The sequence below is a fragment of the Panthera pardus genome, unplaced genomic scaffold, assembly GCF_024362965.1.
Source record: "Panthera pardus isolate Hobbes unplaced genomic scaffold, ASM2436296v1 HiC_scaffold_13, whole genome shotgun sequence".
NCBI lineage: Eukaryota > Metazoa > Chordata > Mammalia > Carnivora > Felidae > Panthera > Panthera pardus.
Genome location: NW_026526688.1, coordinates 101,888,737 through 101,909,272, shown reverse-complemented (window position 1 = coordinate 101,909,272; position 20,536 = coordinate 101,888,737). Strand labels below are relative to the sequence as shown.

The 20,536-nt window shown below is 33.8% G+C and overlaps 1 protein-coding gene across 9 annotated transcripts in view; it reads left to right on the top strand.

The window, feature by feature from the left end:
• Positions 1-20,536, top strand: part of BLTP1 (bridge-like lipid transfer protein family member 1) — a 214,936-nt gene that overhangs the window by 53,278 nt on the left and 141,122 nt on the right. For all 9 annotated transcript variants that reach the window (XM_053901272.1, XM_053901273.1, XM_053901274.1 and 6 more), the window contains 7 exons: positions 5,993-6,148; positions 6,400-6,497; positions 9,127-9,305; positions 9,514-9,620; positions 11,600-11,808; positions 18,468-18,695; positions 19,492-19,629. In XM_053901272.1, coding sequence (XP_053757247.1) covers positions 5,993-6,148; positions 6,400-6,497; positions 9,127-9,305; positions 9,514-9,620; positions 11,600-11,808; positions 18,468-18,695; positions 19,492-19,629 — 1,115 coding nt within the window. The remainder of the gene's footprint in view (positions 1-5,992; positions 6,149-6,399; positions 6,498-9,126; positions 9,306-9,513; positions 9,621-11,599; positions 11,809-18,467; positions 18,696-19,491; positions 19,630-20,536) is intronic.

Genomic DNA, 20,536 nt, shown 5'->3' with positions numbered 1-20,536 from the left:
ATAATTAGGGATTTAGTATTAAGGTATTCATAGATAGTCTGGCCCTGACTTTATTTACTAGCAATATAATGTTGGCCAAATTATCTAATTATTTAACCTTCTGTTTCCTTATCTGTGAAGTAGAGATAATAATTTCTACCCTAATTTTGCTATTGCTAGAGTTTGGAAATTTTATAATGCCATTACTACAATTTGTTCAACCATAAGTCTTTTGTATTTGTTTTCTAGTTTGGGAACTTTATTATGAGGACTTGATGGAATGCTTCTGCATTCCTGGAGTTATAGAATTCTTAAAGGCTTAAGTCAGAGTGCCAATAGTAGAAATTGTAACAAAATCCCTGGCAAGTTAAACTTTTGTCAGTGAAGTTGAACATTGACTAAGTACTCCTCAATTCAGATTTATGAAAAAAAAAATAGTTAAAACTTAATAGTGCATCTTATATATCTCTATCCTAAGAAATTTGCATATTGTTGAATCCTTATAATAATTCCTGAGATCGATATTATTGTTATCCTTGTTTTACAGATGAGGAAAGTAAGTTACAGTGTGGTTAAGCAGTTTGTTCAGGGTCATACAACTAGTAAGTCTGTCAAGCTAGTATTCCAACCCAAGTAGTCTGGCTCAAGAATATGTTATATATATAGCTTCTTCGGCTGCAGCCATTTCCCTTTCACTTAATATTTTGTATTTTTTAACTTTGCTAAGCTTTTATTAAAAAAAAAAAGTTTATTTACTTTGAGAGAGAGAGAGAAAAGGGAAAGGGCAGAGAGAGATGGAGAGAGAGAACCCTGTGCAGGCTCCATGCTGTCAGCGCATAGCCCAATGTGGGGCTCCATTCCATGAATAGCGATATTATGCCTTGAGTTGAAATCAAGAGTCAGATGCTTAACCGACCGAGCCACCCAGGCATGCCACTTTGTTAACCTTTTAAAATAGATTGCTATTTTCAAGCATTTAATCCTTCACATTTCATATTCTTAGACATTAGCAGTACTAAAAATAGTTTGATTAGATTATTCCTCAAGATACAAAAGTTTTAATTTTGGAGTAACACTTTCATTGAGACTGAGCATTGTATTAGTCACTTTTAAACAGCCAAGTACACATTTCACAAATTACAATCATCTTTTCCCTAAATTATTTTCTTTATCTCTAATCTTTAAGTTTATACCTATTGCAATTCATTTTTTTTTGTTTTTTTTGTTTTTTTGTTTTTCTAAAATTTATTTGGAGAAATTTAAAACAGAAAGGTACAAAACGTAAGTTCTCATATCGCAGAGTTTATAGCTCTAACATTTAGTCATATTTCTTCTATTGCTTTCTAGAATCCTTTAAAAACTAATTTATTCTTGGGGCGCCTGGGTGGCTTGGTCGGTTAAGCGTCTGACTTCGGCTCAGGTCATGATCTCACGGTCCGTGAGTTCGAGCCCCGCGTCGGGCTCTGTGCTGACAGCTCAGAGCCTGGAGCCTGTTTCAGATTCTGTGTCACCCTCTCTCTCTGCTCCTCCCCTGTTCATGCTCTGTCTCTCTCTGTCTCAAAAATAAATAAACGTTAAAAAAAAATTAAAAAAAAAAACTAATTTATTCTTTAATAAGGATGACTATTGTAGAGTAGTATAGGTTTAGCCTGGGAGTGAACATACTTAGTCATAGTGTTTGAATTGCTTTTCTCTTCACTCAGTTTTATATTTCCCTATTGACAGAATTCTGTAGAAAGCACATTATCTAATTTGGAATGAGGAATGCCTGATATTCCTCAATAACCATTCTTAGGCCAATTATTAGTGAGACATAGTTGTTCTTAAGAGATTTCAGCATGGGACAAAGATAGCTTCATGATAAGTATAATAAAGAGTCTCAGGAATAAAAGATATAAAACAAAGGCACAAGTGAATTCTCTTCTGGTAACATCAAAAGTGATTTAGATTTACTCTGATAAGGGGGAGAAGAAAACAATATTAACAATTATTGCAAAGCTGCAATACAATTGACTGACATTTCATAGGGTGTTTGTCTAACAACCTAATTATAAAGTGAGTTTTTCCACATGAACATTTAGATTACCAACTTAATAACTTATTTTTTTAAATTTTTATTTAAATTCCAGTTAATATACAGAGTAATATTAGTTTCAAGTGTACAATATAGAGATTTAGCACTTTTATACAATACCCAGTGCTCATTACAAACTTAATAACTTATAAAAATGTGGTGTCTAAATAAGTAAAGCAGTCATCATGAAAGTGCTTCCTTTTTTATTTTTATTATTTTTTTTTAATGTTTATTTTTAAGACAGAGATAGAACATGAGTGGGGGAGGGGCAGAGGGAGAGGGAGACACAGAATCTGAAGCAGGCTCCAGGCTCCGAGCTGTCAGCACAGAGCCTGACATGGGGCTCAAACTCACAAACCATGAGATCATGACCTGAGCCAAAGTATGATGCTTAACTGAGCCACCCAGGCACCCCTCTGCCTTTTTTAAATTAAATTATTTCATAAGATCCATCTGCTAATGAGAGCAGCTTTGGGTTTAAAGAGAAATATATAGGGGCATCTGGGTGGCTCAGGCGGTTAAGCCTCCAACTCTTGATCTCAGCTCAGCTCTTGATTTCAGTATCCTGAATTCAAGTCCTGCACTGGGCTCTGTGCTGGGGTGAAGCCTACTTAAAAAAAAAGAGAGAGAAATACATATTAGAAATAGCAGTAGAGGCTCCTAGTAAAAATATTTTATTACCATAGTTTTTAATATTTATGAGTAAAGGTATTTATATGGTGGTAAGGTAACCATATTGAAGAAAACCTTGAAATTTCAAATAAAATATTGAAGAAAAAACTAATAACACTTGATAAGATAGAAACTGGCTAATAACTTTATATAAAACTACATTGGTTTCCTGAGGTGATTATTGGATTATCTGAGTTTATGTTTGTTGGACTATCAGTATATCTCATTCTTTTTTTTTTTTTTATTTTAAAATTTAATTTATTTTTAAATTTACATCCAGGTTAGCATCTAGTGCAACTTGATTTCAGGAGTAGATTCCTTAATGCCCCTTACCCATTTAGCCCATCCCCCCTCCCACAATCCCTCCAGTAACCCTCTGTTTGTTCTCCATATTTAAGAGTCTCTTATGTTTTGTCCCCCTCCCTGTTTTTATATTATTTTGCTTCGCTTCTCTTATGTTCATCTGTTTTGTATCTTAAAGTCCTCATATGAGTGATGTTATATATTTGTCTTTCTCTGACTAATTTTGCTTAGCATAACACCCTGTTCTTCCATCCGCGTAGTTGCAAATGGCAATATTTAATTCCTTTTGATTGCTGAGTAATACTCCATTGTATATATTTACCACATTTTCTTTATCCATTCATCCATCAATGGACATTTGGGTTCTTTGCATACTTTGGCTATTGTTGATAGCGCTGCTGTAAACACTGGGGGTGCATGTGTCCCTTCGAAGCAGCATACCTGTATCCCTTGGATAAATCCCTAGTGCAATTGCTGGGTTGTAGGGTAGTTGTATTTTTAGTTTTTTGAGGAACCTCCATGCTGTTTTCCAGAGTGGCTGCACCAGCTTGCATTCCCACCAACAATGCAAAAGAGATCCTCTTTGTCCGGATCCTCGCCAACATCTGTTGTTGCCTGAGTTGTTAATGTTAACCATTCTGACAGTTGTGAGGTGGTATCTCATTGTGGTTTTGATTTGTATTTCCCTGATGATGAGTGATGTTGACCATGTTTTCATGTGTCTGTTAGCCATTTCGATGTCTTCTTTAGAGAAGTATCTATTCATGTCTTTTGCACATTTCTTTATTGGATTATTTGTTTTTTTGGGTGTTAAGTTTTATAAGTTCTTTATAGATTTTGGATACTGGCCCTTTATCTGATATGTCATTGGCAAATAACCTTCTCCCATTCCATCATTTGCCTTTTAGTTTTGCTGATTGTTTCCTTCACTGTGCAGAAGGTTTTTATTTTGATAAGGTCTCAATTATCATGCTCTTGTTAAAGATGGTTAGAGTTTTCTTTCAGCAGAGAGGATACCAAAGAGTATACTTATTTTAGATAGGGCGAATATGATGAACTTGAGTAAAAGTTCAGAACTAAAAATATTTATGAAGAAGAAAAGTGAGAAAATAAGCTTGATGAATGATAAGTTTATATTGTAGAGTCAATTCCATTGATGACTTTTGGGTATCTCTCAATTGCTAACCATTGTGCTGAAGAATAAAGTAAGAAAATTGGGATGATGTCATGTTAGGTAGGGTGGCATATGGCAGTAAAAGTTTAGAAGTAAGCATAGATAATGCAGTATGATGAACCACTGTGATTGCTTAAGTGAAGTAAAAATATATTTAAAGTAAAAGTGTCAAGTGGAATCTTCCTTTATTCATAGAACAGATTAATTGCCACATGCCTTTTATTGATGATATAATAAAACTGCATATTATTAATTTAAATCATTGGCATTTGTAAGAACTTTAAAAAAAACTTATAAACTTTTGACCTAGCCATTCTACTTCTGGAATCTATACTAACAAAGTAATCCTGAATATGTAAAATATCTTGCATGAGAATAGAAATAAAATTATATAAAACACAAAAATTTGGAAAGGATCTAAATATTCAAGATTATTAAATGGTTGAGTAAATCCTAGTAAATCTCTTTAATGAACTCTCATTAAAATTTTTGTTAATGTGTGGATGGAACTGGAAGGTATTATGCTGAGTGAAATAAGTCAGTCTGAGAAAGACAGATATCATGTTTTCACTTATATGTGGATCATGAGAAACTTAACAGACGACCATGGGGGAAGGGAAGGCGGTAAAAATAGTTACAAACAGAGAGAGAGGGAGGAAAACTACAAGAGTCTCTTAAATACAGAGAACAAACTGAGGGTTGATGCTGGGGAGGTTGGGGAGATGGGAAAATGGGTGATGGGCATTGAGGAGGGCATTTGTTGGGATGAACACTGGGTTTTGTATGTAAGTGACGAGCCATGGGAATCTACCCCAAAAACCAGGAGCACGCATTACACACTGTATATTAGCCAATTTGACAATAAATTATACTAAACACACACACACACACACACACACACACACACACACACACACACAGCCTGTATATAAAATTAAACATGAAAAAAAATGCCTGGCTAATAAAAGCAGAGTACTGTTTCTGGCAGAAGCATTATTTTCCATTGTAAATACTATGGTTATTAACTCCTTGTGTGATTTTTGGCACCTTTTCATTTTTTTGGAGGATATTTTCAATAATTTTGTTTCTGTCTGACTACCCTTACATGACTTTGTAATGCTATTTGGGGGAAATTATGGGAGCTGAGAGGCTCTAATAGAGAATATAAAAAGCATAATCTCAGAGTGTTTTAACAGTTGTCATTGGTATTTTCAAAATGCTGTTTCTGGTGTGTTTTAGCTACATACACAAATTGTGACGTTCTCTGAGAAATGTATTATATTTTATAATGTTATAAGCAAAGAGTCACTGACTTGGATTCTATTACAAATATATTGACATTATATTATAAAAAAGATTTTGTTAATGTGTATGAAATAACATGGAAAAATTTTGAGTTCAGTGAGAAAAAGCAATATATAAAATATGGGCATCTAAGATAGTATAAAAATGTACATAGAAAAAAACTAGAAGGAAACATATGCACAATGATGGATATTTGGGTGTGGATTACCAGGTGATTCTTTTTTCTTTTGTCTTCTAAAGTTTCTTTAAAAAATAATACGTATATGAAATGCATAAAATTTCTCTTATTTGGAACTGTAATTGGTAGGTAAACATTGGTTTACTGTTAATCATTTAGCTATATCTTAATCATCTTTTAATATTTCAGCATAAAACTTCTTCTTACAAAAGAAAAAATTTATTTTTGGCTGGTGTTAGAATATTTATATTTTGTTGTCTGAATTTCAATTAATTTTGCTTTCTGTCTCCCACTCCCATAATTTTAGATTTAATTCAAGACTGGTCTAGTGATAGTGCTCCAGACATTTTTTCATTTGTGCCATATACATGGAATTTTAAAATCATGTTTCATCAATTTGAAATGATTTGGGCTGCTAATCAACACAATTGGATTGATTGTTCCACTAAACAACAAGAAAATGGTAAGAACATGAAAATTAAGTTAAGTATTCTGTTCATTAAGACAAATGCCAAAAAAGGAAATTGATGTTGAATTTATAGTTTTAATGGAAACTAGAATTGATCTTTTTTCCATTGTCTTATAATACTATCAGGGAACTATTTCAGAGTTTATTAGACTGAGCATATTGTCTTTAATTTTTTTAGGTATGTATTTAAGGCAATTTTGATTTCAAGTTTTATTGAAGTTAATTTTTTTTTCTCTTTCTGTTAGTGTATCTGGCAGCCTGTGGGGAAACATTAAACATTGATTTCTCTTTGCCTTTTACGGACTTTGTTCCAGCTACGTGTAACACCAAGTTCTCTTTAAGAGTACGTATAATTGCATACATTCCTTATTCCACAGGTTTATTAGTAAGTTTGATTTCCCAAAGCTTACCTTTACTTTTCCCTGCCTATCCCATTGCCATCCTCTAGTATTTTAGCTTTCCACCATTGTTTATGAGCTTCATTGTCACAGAAATGCTGCTGTTTCATTTTTGCAGTCAACTGTGATGTTCTGTCATTCTAAGTTTCCCAACTTCCCCTGAGGAGTTGGGCAATAAAAAGAAAATTCCAAGTTGATTATTTTCTTACAGTTCATTTCTAACCCTTGTGGCTAACCTACATGTTCTTTTGAAAACCCCCTCTAGCTCTAATGTTTACAGTGTATGAACTAGGTTTTACACTTCCCTGTATTCCATTACTAATTGTAAACATGAATTCAGGGAATAACCACAAATACCTTTTTTCCTTTTATATGAAAGGCAGCTCTAATGTTAAAAATTCTGTGGAACACCTAATTTTAGCATATGGGCAATCAGAAGTTGTTGTTGTATTGATGGAGGTGTGGTGGTAAAAAAAATAGCAACAATAATAATAACTGCTAACACCTATTAAACATTTTCTGTGTTCTGGACACTATTCCAAGTGCTTTATGGGTATTAACTCATTTCATTTTCAGAACAATCCACTTGAGGTAGTTGTTTTACCTGCATTTATGAAATAGGAAACTGAGAAGCTGAGTTTATGTAACTTGTCATGTGAATAGTGAATGGCTGAGTTGGAATTTGAATCCAAGTGGTAAAGGTTAGGGCTCCATTCTCTTAACCACTCTACTATGCTGCCTGTTGAGAAATCAGGCATCAGGAGCATTTGGGTGGCTCAGTTGGTTAAGCATCTGACTTCGGCTCAGGTCGTGAACTCAGGGTTCATGAGTTCGAGCCCCATATCGGGCTCTGTGCTGATAGCTCAGAGCCTGGAACCTGCTTCAAATTCTGTGTCTCCCTCTCTCTCTTTGTCCCTCCCCCACTCATACTCTGTCTCTCTCTAAATTAAACTAAATAAATATTAAAAAAAAATTAAAAACAAAAAAGGAAATCAGGCATCATGGCCCCCTGATGTTTATTGCAACATTATTACAATAACCAAATTATGGAAAGAGCCTACATGTCCATTGACTGATTAATGGATAAAGAAGTTGTGGTATATATCTACAGTGGAATATTACTCAACTATAAAAATGAGTGAAATCTTGCCATTTGCAATGACATGGATGGAGCTAGAGTGTATTAATGCTAAGCAAAGTAAGTCAGAGGAAGACAAATACCATATGATTTCACTCATGTAGAATGTAAGAAACAAAACATATGAACAGAGGGGGGAAAAAGGAGAGGCAAACCATAAAACAGACTCTTAACAATAAAGAAGGGAGGGTTGCTGGAGGGGAGGTGGGCAGGAGAATGGGCTAAATTGGTGATGGGAATTAAGGATGGTACTTCTGATGAGCACTAGGTATTATTACCTGTAAGTGATGAATCACTAAATTCTACTCCTGAAACTAACATTACACTATATGTTAACTAACTGGAGTTAAATTTTTTTTTTTTAACGTTTATTTATTTTTGAGACAGAGAGAGACAGAGCTTGGGGAGACAGACAGAGAGACAGGCAGACAGGGGAGGGTCAGAGAGAGAGGGAGACACAGAATCTGAAACAGGCTCCAGGCTCTGTCAGCACAGAGCCCGACCCAGGGCTTGAACTTACAGACCACCAGATCATGACCTGAGCTGAAGTCAGACGCTCAACCGACTGAGCCATCCAGGCGCCCCAACTAACTGGAGTTTAAATAAAAACTTGAATAAAATAAAATAAAATAATTTAATAATAAAAGCTGAAAAAAAAGAAAGAAAGGGAGGGGGAGAGGGAGAGAGAAAAGAAAGAAAGAAAGAAAGAAAGAAAGAGAAGAAAAGAAGTCAAGCATGTCAGGCTGACTGTTTGAACAAGATTAGGGCACCAACCTATAAGGAAAAAAGTGAAGCCAAATGAAGATCCTTTGGGGTATCAATTCAGAATTCTTCTCCTTTAAAAAAAAAATGTTTATTTATTTAATTTGAAACATAGAAGGAGAGCACAAATTGGGGAGGGGCAGAGAGGAAATCCCAAGCAGGTTCTATACTTACAATCGTAAGATCATGACCTATGTTGAAATCAAGAGTCTGACACTCAGCCAACTGAGCCACCCAGGCACCCCTTCAATTCAGAATTCTTAAAAGCCAATTGATGAACCAAGACTTAACTAGAATCAAGAGACAATCATATTTTAAAAATCAATAAAATGCAGAACATATACCACCTGAACTTAGCTGGTTTTTAAAATTTTTTTTTTTTTACTGAATTACATGTGAAATACCCATGGATATCATCAAAGATCATCTTTTTTACTATTTTGTGGAAACCATGCTATTTATTTCCTTGATTTTCTTAACTTTCTTATCAGAATTTAGTTATAGTCCATATAAAATCTTACTCTGTTATTTAACTGACTGTTCATGGTAAAATCTGCCTTTTGTATTTCTTTTGTATTCTGAAGATTGTTATATATAGGTTTGGCTATAATTAGAAATTTAACATCTTTGTGTACCTATTGTATTACTTTGGCTTATAATAAATTCTTTTTTAGGGAGAAGATGTTGATCTTCATTTATTTCTACCAGATTGCCACCCTAGTAAATATTCATTATTTATGCTGGTGAAGAATTGCCACCCAAACAAAATGACTCATGATACCGGTATTCCTGCTGAGTGTCAAAGTGGGCAGAAAACTGTTAAACCAAAATGGCGGAACATTACACAAGAAAAGTGAGTATTTTGTGTTTGTATGTGGAGAAATTATTCTTCTGATTCTTTCAAAGAATAATGATAAAAGTTAATTATCATTTGGATACAATTAAAGGAATAAGTACCTGACTTATTTGGATACAATTAAAGGATACAATTTGGATTGTATCCTTGGATACAATTAAAGGAATAAGTACCTGACTAGAACTTAATTTTTTGTTCTTCACAGAGCTGGTTGGGTTGAATGCTGGACTGTCCCAAGTGTCATGCTCACAATTGATTATACATGGCATCCAATTTATCCGCAAAAAGCAGATGAGCAGCTAAAACAATCGTGTAAGTGTTTTTGTATAATTTGTACTTTGAAACATCTGGTTTTATGATTGATAACTATTAAAGGTATAAGAAATTGTTTTTAATTTTGGAAATGCATCTGTTCTTTTGTCATAATTGTATACATTTAAAAATCTGTTAAGTAATTGTGGCATAATTATAACTAACTTTCATTGAGCATTTACTGTGTATCAAATGCAGTAAAACCTTGGTTTGTGAGCGTAATTCATGCTTGTAATCCAAAGCACTTGTATATCAGAGAAATACAAGAAATAATGGAAACTTAGATGATTCGTTTCACAACCCAAAAATATTCATATAAAAATGATTGCAGTGTTGTAATTTTGTAATACAAACTATTAACGAAAATACAAAATTTAAAGAGAAATAATTTGGCTGGTGTGAGGGAGACAAGAGAGAGGAGGGTTATTGTGTAGGATGACTTTCACTATCAGTAACAGAATCACTGTTATTGGCTTAATGGAATATGTTTCTGGAAAGGGTCATTGTATACACTTGCATGGATGTTGACTATAGTACAGTATTAATAAACTCTTGTCATATATCGTATTTAATGCAACTGGCAATAGGGCAGCAGAGGAAAGGGTTCATATCTGCAGGCAGCCTGATCTAGAATGAAGCAAAGCATTCCCAAGCTTACTCTTGAATGGAAAAGCAAAGGACTGTCCATAGGTGCTTTGAAGTGACAAAAAATACACTAGTGCCAGTTGTGGGCACTTTCCAACTTGCTGAAAAATCACTGATTGCTGCCAAACATCGTGGCCTGAGACCAAGCACCAAGCATCCGAGCATGGGAGATGATCACTCACAATCCTGCAGAGAGAGGGAGAGAGAGAGAAGAACCATTGACTCAGTTGTGATCATGTGACATTTGGCATCACATGCTACTCATATTGTAAGACATCGTTCATTTATCAAGTTAAAATTTATTGGAAATGTTTGCTCATCTTGCAGAATACTGGCAGAGCAAGTTATTTGCAATCCAAGGTTTTACTGTACTAGAATAAGCTATTTCCTGGTTTACATTATCTCATAATCCTTATAACAACTCTGTGAGATAAATGTTATTATTGTCATCGTAGAGTTGAACAAATAATGCTTAGAGAAAGTAAATAATTTTTTCAAGTTCTACCAACTAGAAACAGAAGAGCTGTAATATCAAGGTGCATGTGAGTATATACATAAACCACTTGGTTTCATGAAATGTTATTTTTTTTGAAATGTTAGTTTTTTTTTAAATGTACTTTCACAATTATATCATTTCATAATTATTCCAAACTGGAATTAGAATCAAGTGATTTTTAATTTGTATTTTTCCAGTGAGTTAAGAGTTAAAGAATAGTTTTCATAATTGTTCGTATGTTTGGAGCTTGATAATGTCACACTGTATTTGAATTACAAAAAAAAAAAATCAAGTTTATTTATTGTGAGAGAGTGGGGGAGGAGCAAAGAGAAAGAGGGAGAGACAGAATCCCAAGCAGGCTCTGCACAGCGCAGAGCCTGTTGCAGGGCCTGAACCCATGAAACCGTGAGATAATGACCTGAGCCGAAACCAAGAGTCAGACACTTAACTGACTGAGCCACCCAGGTGCCCTGATAATGTCACGCTGTATTTGAATAGCTGTTTATGTGAAAACAACTTAGTACTTTAGTGCCCAAGTATAGTTAAAGCCTAATTGTGACCTGAATTTATATTGCAGGGACTCAAGAATGTTAATAGGAAATTTTCATTGATTCTGTGCCATCTGGTTATGTATTTCTACACATATTTCTGTGAAGTCTTCTATTGTGTATTCTTATTAGTCTTGCAGGTCTATTTTCATTAGATATTATAGGTACTATATCAAAGATTGTTCATGAAAAATTGCAAAATAGAATCTCTTAGTGAATAGTTCCTTAAAGAACTTCTAAGAACTTCCCCTCCCCAAGGCATTCTTCTCTTTTTTCTTAATTTTTTCCAGTGTCAGAAATGGAAGAAACAATGCTATCTGTATTAAGGCCATCCCAGAAAACATCAGACAGAGTTGTTTCTTCTCCTTCTACTTCGTCACGCCCACCTATTGATCCCTCAGAACTTCCACCTGATAAACTTCATGTGGAAATGGAACTTTCTCCAGATTCTCAAATAACTCTATATGGACCATTATTAAATGCCTTCTTATGTATAAAGGTATGATTTTCAAAAGAAGTCACACATTTTTAAACATAGATAAAATGGTTAATATCTAATTAAAATTGAGACCATTTGAAATAGCCAGTTAGATGGTTTAAAGTTGTTGAGGATATATCATATATGTTGATTAGACTTGTGGTGTTAGACTCGATTACAAATTCATTTATTAAAAATGGTGTACTTCTCAGTTGAGTTTTTGTTTTGTTTTTTTAGCATTGACTATATTCTAGGAATTGTACTAGTTGCAGGAGATAGAGATGATACAGCATTTTTTCTCAAGGAGGTAAGCTAGAGGATATAATAGGATAGACATATATAGGGGCAAATTTTTAACAGGTTGTAATATAAGAGCAAAAGAAGTACAAGAGAACCTTGTTATCTGAAAATAATAAAATCAGTGAATTCATTAAAAACAAACAACTTTATTTCATGCTAAACAATAAGCAAAGATATGTTTGGAGCACTTTCTTAACATTGAAGCAAATATATGAAAATAAGGTTTTTTTCAGAGTATGACAAATTTAGGTTCTAAAGAAGTATGCCTTCTTTGAATAAAGACTGAATCAAATGTCAATTCATTTTGGTATAATTTTTCCCTTGAAGTTGTATGATTGCATAGTATGATAGCTCTTAAAGGTTGATCAAGCATGATCAAGGTCAATCAAGTAGAGAGGCTGTATTAAGATAAATATGTGAGCACTTTGTCAGTTTTCTACACATCACTCTTCTTTTGATATTCAAATCATGTTTTACAAAAGTCCCCAGCAAGTCATCAATAACTCTTACTGATTTACTCATTTTTATAGGTAACTGCTCTAAGCCTTCTAGATCCATACTTTAGCACTGATAGCTTTACCTGTGATTTGAGCGGTTGTCCAGCATCACTTTTAGCAACTTCGTAAAATTCTGCGTTTTTCCAGGATTTTGCCAATTCACTTTGCTTTAGATTTTCATTATACTGTTCAATGTTCTACCACATCTGATAATCAAAGTGAGACTAACTGTCCAAACATTATCAATCATGAGCGTTAGAGTTACTTGTGGGATAGATTTTTGTGTGAGTCTAAATTTATCATTATTTATTTGCTTCCTTGTGTACTTTCATAACTGGAGGTTTGGATATTGAATGCTTAGGTAACAGGCAATCCGATAATGTACAGTGACAGGAGTAATTAATTCTGGAAAGGGTCTAGGATGATCAGGGTTATCAGGAAAGGACAATCAATGTTTGTTAATAAAGGCTCTCTGGAAGAAGTACTTACTAGCTGAACAGATTTTGTAGGTATCTAAAATTTTTATATTTGATATAATGTCTTATATTTACTAAAAACTACCCTAAAGCATCAGATGATATAACTTAAGATAAAAGATGCAAGGGACAATGTGTTTAATATTTGTGGAATCTAAGGTGTCTGTTTGGTTTTAGGAGAGATTCCTGAAGGAGTGATTCTTCAGATTCAAAGGGGAGAAATACCACCCCCCACCCCACACACACATTTTTTTTTACCTTGTTTGACCTAAAATATTCTTCACATATTTCTCCCAATATCTTGTTTTCTTGGATTGCAGGTGAATAACTATGAAGGATTTAAAATGCATTTTTCATGTTAAAGTTTCCTTGAAGAGGCTGAACTATATTTTAATTTAAATGTAAGCAATGATTTAGTAAGTGAAGATGGTTATATTGTTATAATACGAGTTTTGAATACCAGCAAAGAGATATTGACACTGTTTTTTGCATTACTCTATGTATATGAGCCTCAATTTTTTTCTTCTAAAAATTCCATAGTAATATATATTCATCAAAAATAAGAGTACTGTAACAAAGAAAAATAAAGAGAAAGGAGTATATGCCTTCTTTGGACTTCTTTACAAATTCTATTCCATAAACGTAACCTCTGTTGATAGTTTGTTTTGATGCAGTCCTTTTCATACATTAAGATATAACAACTGTCTAGTATTGTCAAAAGTTTGTTGTACTGAACTTTGTGTTAGTATTTACATTCATCAAGTTAACTCAGAACTTGTATGAAATGTCTACTAAAACATATTAAAATTTTTAAGGTTTTGAAATATTAAAAATATATATATATCTAAAATATGACAAAAGGTTTTTTAAGCCGGTGAACTCTATGAACTCTTTATTAGGAATACAAGTAACTCTTTAAGTCTTTTTTTTTTTTTTTTCCTTCTTTCTTTTTTTCCCTTCCTCCTATATAGCTTAGGTGTCATGCTGGTATGGAGATATTATCTGATCTTAAATATCTCTCTTTAAATTACTTTTTAAAAATTAGTTTTAATATATAACTTATGTTCTACTTAGTGTCAGTGTTAGAATGTATGTATCTATAAATAAAAGGAAACAAAGAGAATGTGAAAATTCATGTAACTGAGATTGTATTTTCCTTAGTTACTAGATTTAAACATCAAGAAATTTTAAAGGATAGGTTAGGAAAAAAATGAATCATTTTATATTTGTTTGACTGTAAAACTGATTTCCAAAATCCATAAAAGAAACTAGGCTTACTATTATTATTACTAGGAACTCTGAGGAGAATATATACTAACATGCATTAAAATCAATGAGAATATTTTATGGAAATGTCTACATCTTCTGAATTGACTTCTCTTTTTACATTTTTTCTTAATGGAAGAATGGAAATCTGAATCTAAATACTGATAGCATGTCAGTGGTAGTCAGTAGTAACTGTGGATTAAGGGTGGGTATAGTATGTATGTTTTTCTTACTGAAAAAAAAGTTTTAGTGGTCTTAAACAGAAGCCTGGCTATCAAATTTCCATGAAAAAAGTTTGAATACTGGAAACTGAGTACCTGTAGATTTTTTTCCTCCCCCTGCATCTCTGAATTTATTAGCTGTCTTCTTTTAACTATTGTAATAATTCTTCTTTTTCTTCTTTTTTGAGAAATGAGTATCATTACATAAATATGAATGTTTAGGCTGGGGAAAAAATGATAGTGTCCTGTTACTTGCAATAGTTACTTGACACTAATAATAAACTATCTCTAGGAAAATAAAATTTCATAGGACTCTTAAGTAGTTTGAAAATATAGCTTATTTTATCATTTTAAAATTCATTCACGCCACAAACTTGACAAAGTAATATGTTTTCCCAGTTAGGTAAGTCATTGTTCTGTTGTTTTTTTTTTCCTAGTGTTGTTTTAAAGATAGTTTTAAAGATAGTTCAGTTTTGCATGCCACTTACCATAACATCGAAATGGAATTTTTGTCTTTGTAAATATTTGTGTACATTTATTAATCTTAAAATACTATAAAAGTTTGCCATAATATATTACTACTTATACTTCAGTCAGCCTTTTGGTAATTTTTTTTTAGCGAATCCTTAAGAAATTAGCCCTTACAGATGGAGTTCTTATACTAAAAACAAAACAAAACAAAAACAAACCTAAAATGAAAGCAAATAAAACTTCAATCACACACTCAGCATTAAACATTTAACACAAGGCTAATGTTTTAAAGGAGTTATGATTTTATCACTATCTTTAATTTTTAAAATTAAAAAAAAAATTATTTATTTTGAGAGAGAGAGAAAGAGAGAGGGAGAGAACGAATGTGGGAGGGATGGAGAGAGGGAAAGAGAGGGAATCCCAAGCAGCCTCTGCACTGTCAGCGTGGAGCCCTAGGCAGGGCTCGAACCCATGAACCATGAGATCCATAAATCATGAAGATCATGAGATCATGACCTGAGCCAAAATCAAGAGTCAGATGCTCAACAGACTGAGACACCCAGGTGCCCCTTAACAGTAATTTTGTCAATAATATTCAATAGGTTCAGACATGATAACTCATAAAAGACTCCTAGAGTGTTTTAACTCTAAAAACAGTCATTGGCATATTTAATAAAAATTAGCAAATGTCCTCTACCATGTTAGGGATTTCAGTATTCCCTAAAGAATTTGCTATGAGTTATTTCTGTTTTAGATAATTAAATGGAGATTGGTTTGTTAGCAAATTGAACATTAGGCCCAAGAGAATATTTTTCTTTTAATTTTAATAATCTATAGTAGTTTTCTTTTTTTAAGGTTAAAAGTTACAAGAGACTGTAAGAGACTACTAGGGAATCTTTTAAAAATAAGATATATAGAGTAGGATTATTAAAAATTGGCTAAAATGAGCATGACTTATTTCTGTTGATTTGTTGGTAACTCTTTGTTGAAAGCTAATAAACGTGAACAACTGTACTCTGACTCCATTGATAAGTTGTGTGGAGGAAGGGTGGAATAGAAGTGATTGGGTCTAGTGGCCATTTACAGTTAAATTCACTGAAGAAACCATTCTTTCCATCTGTCTCTGGAATGTATACCTGTTGGCAAACCTACTGAACCCATCTCCAGGACTGGAATGGAATGTTTATTTTGAAAAGGCTTCTCAAATGATCTAAGGGAAGACTGTGGCTCTGAATACCTCTAGATCTTTAATGTTGATTGAAATCAGTTAGGGGCACCTGGGTGACTCAGTCGGTTAAGCATCTGACTTGGGCTCAGCTCATGATCTCACAGTTCATGAATTCAAGCCCCGTGTCAGGCTCTGGACTAACAGCTCAGAGCCTGGAGCCTGCTTCAAATTCTGTATCACCCTCTCTCTCTGCCCCTCCCCTGCTGGTGCTCTGTCTCTCTCAAAAATAAATAAAAACATTAAAAAAAAAAAATCAATTAGACATTTATTTCTCATTTAAAAATTTTAATGTTGGAATTTAGGATAAAAACCAATGTTTATTCACATTTATATTTGTGCTTGAATTTGTCCATGGTTCAGAGTTATATAATAAAGGCAATTATCAAGATGTCAAGCAGGTTCTAAGTAGGACCTGTATTAGAGGCAGGTAACGATAGAGAATACAGGAAAAAACATTAGTTTTGTGAGTCAGTAGCTTTGGGATTTTAATATTAGTCCTGCCACTAATTAACCAAATGACTATATGCCCTGCAACACTTTTTCCTATTAAAAGGTATTTAATTGGCCTGATTAATTGACTAGTCAGAAAATAAATGTCATTAAGTAAAATGCAGAATTTATCAAAATACTGACTTGATTTCTAATATTCAAGAAATATAGTTAACTGTGCTAACAGGAATATTTTAACAACTTTTGATTGCTACTGACAGATCAAATTGGTAAAATTTAAATGCAGAATAATGGTAAGATAAAAGAATTTCATTTAAAATACATCAGGTAGAGGGGCACCTGGGTGGCTCAGTCAGTTGAGCTTCTGACTTTGGCTGAGGTCATGAATCTCACGGTTCATGAGTTCAGGCCCAGCATCAGGCTCTGTGCTGGTGGCTCAGAGCCTGGAGTCTGCTTCAGATTCTGTGTCTCCCTCTATTTCTATGCCTCCCCACGTCTGCCCCCCCCTTCTCCCTCTCTCTATCTCTCTCTTTCTCTCTCTCTCTCTCTCAAAAATAAAAACATTGAAAAAAATTAAAGTCAGAGAGACAAATACCATATGATTTCACTCATATGTGGAATTTAAGAAACAAATAAGCAAAGGGAAAAGAGAGAGAGAGAGTCAGACCAAGAAAAAGACTCTTAATTACAGAGAACAAACTGATGGTTACCGGAGGGGAGGCATGCAGATGGGAGGGATATAGGTGAGATAGGTGAAGGGGATTAAAGAGGGCACTTGTGACAAGCACCACTAGGTGTTGTATGGAAGTGTTGAATCACTATATTGTACATCTGAAACTAATATGACACTGTATGTTATTTGGAATTTAAATAAAAAGGTTTTTTTTTTAAGTTTGTTTATTTATTTTGAGAGAAACAAAAAAACAGAGTGAGTGGGGGAAGGGGGAAGAGAGAGAGAGGGAGAGAGAAGAGAGTCCCAAATAGGCTCTGAGCTGTCAGCATGGAGCCCAATGTGGAGCTCGATCCCACAAACTGTGAGATTATGAACTGAGCTGAAATCAGGAGTCAGACACTCAACAGACTGAGCCACCCAGGCACTCCTAAATAAAATGTTTTTTAAAAAGGAAAATAATAATAATAAATTTAAATTCTGGTGTAAAACAAACCAAGATATTAATAGTTAAAATACTTTGCATAAGGAACCAGGATGAACTATGTGAAAGGAAGTTTTGGTAACCATCAATAACATGTTTTTATCATCAGGAACCAAAATTGGACATTCCTATTCAGGTTGTTAAAAGCACTTTTGATATTATTTCACCCAGAATATATGAATTGTGGTAGTTAGCTAATTGGATTTAGATTGATTTTCAATGAATTGAACTTCCTTCAAAGGATGTCTTTTGGGTATTGTTGTCTCAGAACTCTGAGAAAGATTGAAAACTTTTGAACCTTACACATCTTCAAAGTTTTCTTAGAGTTTTTGCTATAATTGGAGGTGGTTTGTCATGAAGCTTTACTATAAACTTAGGTTATTTATTTATTTATTTATTTATTGTTACAGAGTGTTTATTTGCTAAGTAGCTAAGTAGGTGTATGTCATAAGCATATCTATCTCTCTCTTTTTTTTTTTTTTTCCTTTCAAGGAAACAGACCATATACTTTTAACCAAAGAAAATAGGGAGATGCTTAGTTTACAAAATTCAGGCTCTAATTTGAAAAGTTAATGTTACATATCTCTTTGATAGCAATTTGTTCTTAATATTTATAGGAAAACTACTTTGGGGAAGATGACATGTATATGGATTTTGAAGAGGTTATTTCAAGTCCTGTTCTGTCACTGTCAACATCATCCAGCTCTGGGTGGACTGCTGTTGGAATGGAAAATGACAGAAAGGAAAATGAAAGTTCAGCCAAATCAATTCATCCGCTTACCTTGCGTCCTTGGGATATTACTGTACTTGTTAATTTATACAAAGTTCATGGGCGTCTTCCTGTTGTAAGTGTTTACATAATCAAAATAATCTGGAGTGTATTATGAAATTCACCCAACTCAGACAACTGTATGTGTGTGTACACACATGCACACACTAATAAAAAAATTCAGATTCGAAAACTTTAAAATTTATCCTTTTACCTTTATAAAGCTAGTTTATTATTTTCTTCATAATGCGATTACTTAATCATTGATAATTTTCTGTTTCTCTTCTTTCACTTTAGTTCCTTCTTTGCTGTTCTGTGTCACGTTAGAACATTTTGTCATGATGTTGAGTTGCTGGGTTTATAGCTAGCTCGACGGATATTCTAGGATTTATGTTGTCTTATCCTTTATCTCCAACTCTAGACCATTGGGTGCCTTATGGTGAACTTACTACAAAATCAAGATGCAGATTGACCCTGGAGATTGAATTGTTTTCTGGGGTTTGGATCCAGCACAGAATCCTGGTTCGGTCTAAGGGTGACCCATGGACTTTTGGGGCTGACTTGCAATGGGATTATATTGCCCAGAGAACCCAGGGTTGTTGGAGTGAGGCCAGATAGGGAGGGTGAGGCCCTAGAGAATTGTGCTGCCTCCTGGCTCCGTGTCGTGTACCTACGGTTGCACAGCAGAGGAGTCATCTCTGGTGCTTAGTAAACCTAACGATCTTAGTAGAGTACAGAACAGTTTTGTCAGTAAACTTCTGCTTTTTAAGAATCAAAATCTCTTAATTATGTAAGTGTGATTTTTATTTCCCTATACTGCCTTGATCTTTATTTTTTCTATATCTTGATTATGGTATTTTGTTTGACTTTAGCATGGAACCACTGATGGTCCTGAGTGCCCTACAGCATTCTTGGAAAGACTGTGTTTTGAAATGAAAAAAGGATTTAGGGAGACCATGCTGCAACTTGTCCTATCACCCCTGAATGTGTTTGTCAGTGACAATTATCAGGTAATGTGAAAGTGAGTCATGGTAGGGGCTTAGAGATGAATTATTACTCTTTACAGGGTTGATACAGTGTGTTAGCTTCTGTGTATGGTATAGGTAGCTCTTTAAATTAGAAGCTTTTAATTTAACCATATTAAGAGGTTTTGTATATGTATGTGAGTTTTTCAAGAATCTCAGTCTTGTTTTTGTTTTTTTTTTCTGCTGTTTGCTATTTATGTGATCCCATACAATTGTACTCTATTGTTTTTAGAGATGAAGAGAAATATTTTATAACTTTTTCATGTTTATGGAAGGGAAAAATATATAAAATTTTGGTGGACTCTGTTGAAAATGACAACCTGAATATTCATCTTATCCAGTCCTATAAATCTCCAAACATACATATCCACATGGCCAGTAGTTTATTCTTTTCATGTAACACTTAAAAGATACTTTGTTAATCCCTTCAAGATATCCCCGGGGCTGTTTGGAAGAGAACCAATAATATTCACCAAAAGGGAATAATTTACAATCTTGGGTAAATCATCACTTTGTTGTTATTTTTTAATGTCAAATGGCTTCACTTTTCATTTACCAGTACTTTAAGGCTCTTCCCTACTTTATTCAAGTTGTGAGCTTTAGAAAAATAAATGGATTTTAATATAAGGCAAAGTAAAATTATATATGGAAGGATGAATCTGATACCCCCAAATCATCAACTGATGATAACTTGCATGGTTTCTATGTAGTAACTGATCATTTTATTTAAAATAGCCTATCCCTTCTTACCTCCTTTGCCACAACTGACCATATTTTTCTACATAGAATCTAATTTTTTCATATGTATATATTTTTGACATAGCTGAGCTCATAATGGCTCAGACTTAACATATGCTTATTTTTGCCACAGAGAGTGTTTCTTTTATCAACT